At 40.0% G+C, this 3,132-nt stretch overlaps 1 protein-coding gene across 1 annotated transcript; it reads right to left on the reverse strand.

Moving 5' to 3' along the window:
* Positions 1 to 2: 2 nt before the first annotated feature.
* On the reverse strand, positions 3 to 2,423 carry LOC108601744 (the record flags this gene model as incomplete). The annotated part of the gene is made up of 2 exons (XM_017989664.2): positions 1,103 to 2,423; positions 3 to 325 (listed from the first exon to the last, which is right to left on the reverse strand). Coding segments are annotated over exons 1-2 (1,554 nt in total), but the record flags the coding sequence as incomplete, so codon positions are not given.
* Positions 2,424 to 3,132: the final 709 nt, after the last annotated feature.

The raw sequence follows: 3,132 nt of genomic DNA on the forward strand, positions 1-3,132 counted from the left end.
AGCGACAAGGAGCAGCCCACAATGGAAATAATGTCCAGCACGCGTTCATCAAAGGGCGTAATAAGCTGCTCCTGACCCAAGTCGTTCGTGCGATAGCTGCCGCCCACCAAAAATGAAAACTGCGTCACATGCTGAGTGTGGCAGACAATAATTGGATCTTTGAGTATATCAGTCTGGCTCTTAGTATTGACGCCATCGCTTTGCCAGCTATTAGTTTCATAATTCCAATAGCCACAGCCGCTGCCTGAGCTCAGCGCACGTGCATCAGGCCGTCGATGATTTTCATTGCGTAGCAACAAAGGTATGGGCTCCGGCAAGTAAACGTCTAGAAGACAAAAGATTAATTTAATATATAATTATTTTTATTATTATATTTATTTATTATCTATAAAGGTGCGTATTCACTTAGCCCAATCGATGCTCAAAACTCCGGATAAGCTATTGAATTGCTTGTTTACACGATTAGCTGAAAACTATCTTGTTACGATATTCAAATTAAACAGGCCTGACTACTTAACTAAGCAACTGATCTCATTTCCACTGTTGTTTTTTATTTTGTCTACTTATAATAATATAGGCCATTATAATAGATTTAAAGACACAAAACTTAGAGAAATCAGCTTTGACTACTCAACGCTCTATTTAACTATTAATAAGTTATAATTAACCAGACCTGATTGGATGTTTACCCATCTTTGCAAGAAATTTAGGGTCTGAGTAATATTTGTTTTTTTTTTAGAAACTATTGAATTTCAAATATTTATGTATACTTATACAAGCTTGTATGTATAATGTATAAAAATATACACAAAATATATGACAAGGACTAGAAAAACCTAAAATCTTCATCCGGCCAGATATTGTTTGAGTTAGTTTATTATAAAATAACAGTCATGGCTAGACCTTAATATCTGAATAGAGCTCACAAAAAGGATTTCAATTAATATTTCTAAACTTAGACTTATTCACAAGAGGGCACACTTTGTTTTTAGGCAAACTTGAACTGAAACACAAATCATCATAGTAAAAACCTTATATTGGCACAAGTAGCTATCAAATTGTTTTGATTCAGATAAGATAAGAAATAAAGTTGTTATCTCACCCTTAAGCCCAGGTATGGTTATGGAGAGCACTTTACTTCTGGGCCGACGACGGCGCTCCGTTACTTTTTCCACAAAAAGCGCGTCATGTGCATAGACTTTGAACACCAAGTGTGAGGCGCCTCTAGCTGTTCGCAGTTGTCGCCACAGTGAATCAGGTAAATATGCAGCCGTCTCAAGCTGTGCTTCCACACGCAGTTTGTCCAGATTTTCATGCGCATAGAGCAAGCGATACCAGAAGCCGCTCTTGCTTGCTTGGCGATCAGCAGCTGCCGCTGAGTAAACTGCAATGCCTGTAATACGTTGGCACTGAGGATTCACAAAAAACACGCTCAGGTTGCTGCTTAGGTAGGCTTGTACGCCAATGTTTGCCAAATTAACCGATTCCACCTCAAAATCAGTAGCAGCCTGAACTGCAACCTTGCCACAGTTAGCTTGCGGCACTAGTTGCTGTGGCAAGGCGTCCATATAATGCTCGAACTGCTGGAGCAGCGAATCTGTTGCATTTAGTTGCGCTGATAGACGCAGCGTCTGCGCATCAGAAGACATAATATCACGGCAAATGCTGACTAAGTCCTTGCCTACAGTCACGTCCTTTTGCTCTTCTAAGAGCTGCTCTATGAGTTGCCCAGTGACATGCACATCCGCTGGGAGCAGAGTGTTGTCGCGTTGCCTAAACATGTCACGCATTGTGGCTGTGGCACGACGACGCTCTTGCGTGTTGTTGGTGTGTCGCTTGCCCTCCAAGATCTCATCGTGCAACGAGTTCAACGCTATGCTGATGGAGCGCTCCTTAAACTCTCGCATGCAGACTACTGGCTGCCAGCGATCTATAGGCTCCCATTCGGCTGTCAAATTGTTGAGGCGGCAGCGTCTGGTCACAGGCAAGCCGTTGCGTAGCAGACAGATATCGTGTAAAGTGGCTGAATCACCAATTCGAGCACGCTTCCAGTGATTAATGTGAGGTGTCTGATCGTGATTGCGCACCAGGTAATCGTGCTCAAAGCTCTCTGGCTCACAATGCATTGCATTGCAGTAAACTAAATTTGCATAGTTTTTATCTCGCAACTGCTGCTCACAGTCGATATTTGGCTTCAGTTTGCACAACGGCCTGTCCAGCATGCAGTCCTCTTCCTCCACTTCATCGCTGTCTTCATAGCCTGCAGATTCCGCTTGCATTAGCCGGACCAAGGCCGAGACCATCAGCAATGCATAAAACAATTTCATGCCCATTTATGAGTCAGACACGCTGTCTCTGATTCACCCTAAACCAGCAAATATTAGTATCACACATCCACTTTAGCTGACATAGAGCGCGCGACTGTTGAGCTTGCCAACTCTACTATGTTTGCAGTTTTCTTATCACTTGATCGTGTTTTTTTTTTCGTAAAGAACGCTTAGCTTTATCAATACCAAATGTCTCTGTTATCGTCTGAGCATAGAGCAATGTCGAGTGTAGCGCTCTCATATTTGAGTGAATTGTTTGATTTATCATTAGCACTATAACGACAAATTTGTTGGAACAGTGCAGTCAGGCGTGTTAAAAGCTTAAACTTTTGACTATCGCTAGCTGTTTGATGTTGACTAAAAATTAAAATACACAAATTCCAGCAAAATTTTACACTATTTAAAGACCCTATATACAGAACCTTCACTTTTAATCCTACCTATGTATATAGTAAATGGAGAAAAGGGGTAAAGCTTAAATATATGAGAGCATATAGCTCACAATGTATATTGTACATTTTAAATGAGCAGTTAACTACTTAGAGAACAAGAGTCACTCTCTGCGAATTAAAGTGTCAACTACATGTTATTATTTTTAATCAACATTATCACATAATTAAAATACGTTGCGTCAAAAGTGTGAATTTGAATTAACATAGACCTTTCAAAAAAAAAAAACGTTTTAATTTATTTCAATAAATTATATCTATTAATTCTCCGACATTTTCGACAAATTTGATGCTTTCGATTACCCTATAAATTGGTTTTTTTGGCATAAACTTTACAAAATTCTAAAAGCCAACAT

This window comes from Drosophila busckii, chromosome 3R, assembly GCF_011750605.1.
Source record: "Drosophila busckii strain San Diego stock center, stock number 13000-0081.31 chromosome 3R, ASM1175060v1, whole genome shotgun sequence".
NCBI classification, from domain to species: domain Eukaryota; kingdom Metazoa; phylum Arthropoda; class Insecta; order Diptera; family Drosophilidae; genus Drosophila; species Drosophila busckii.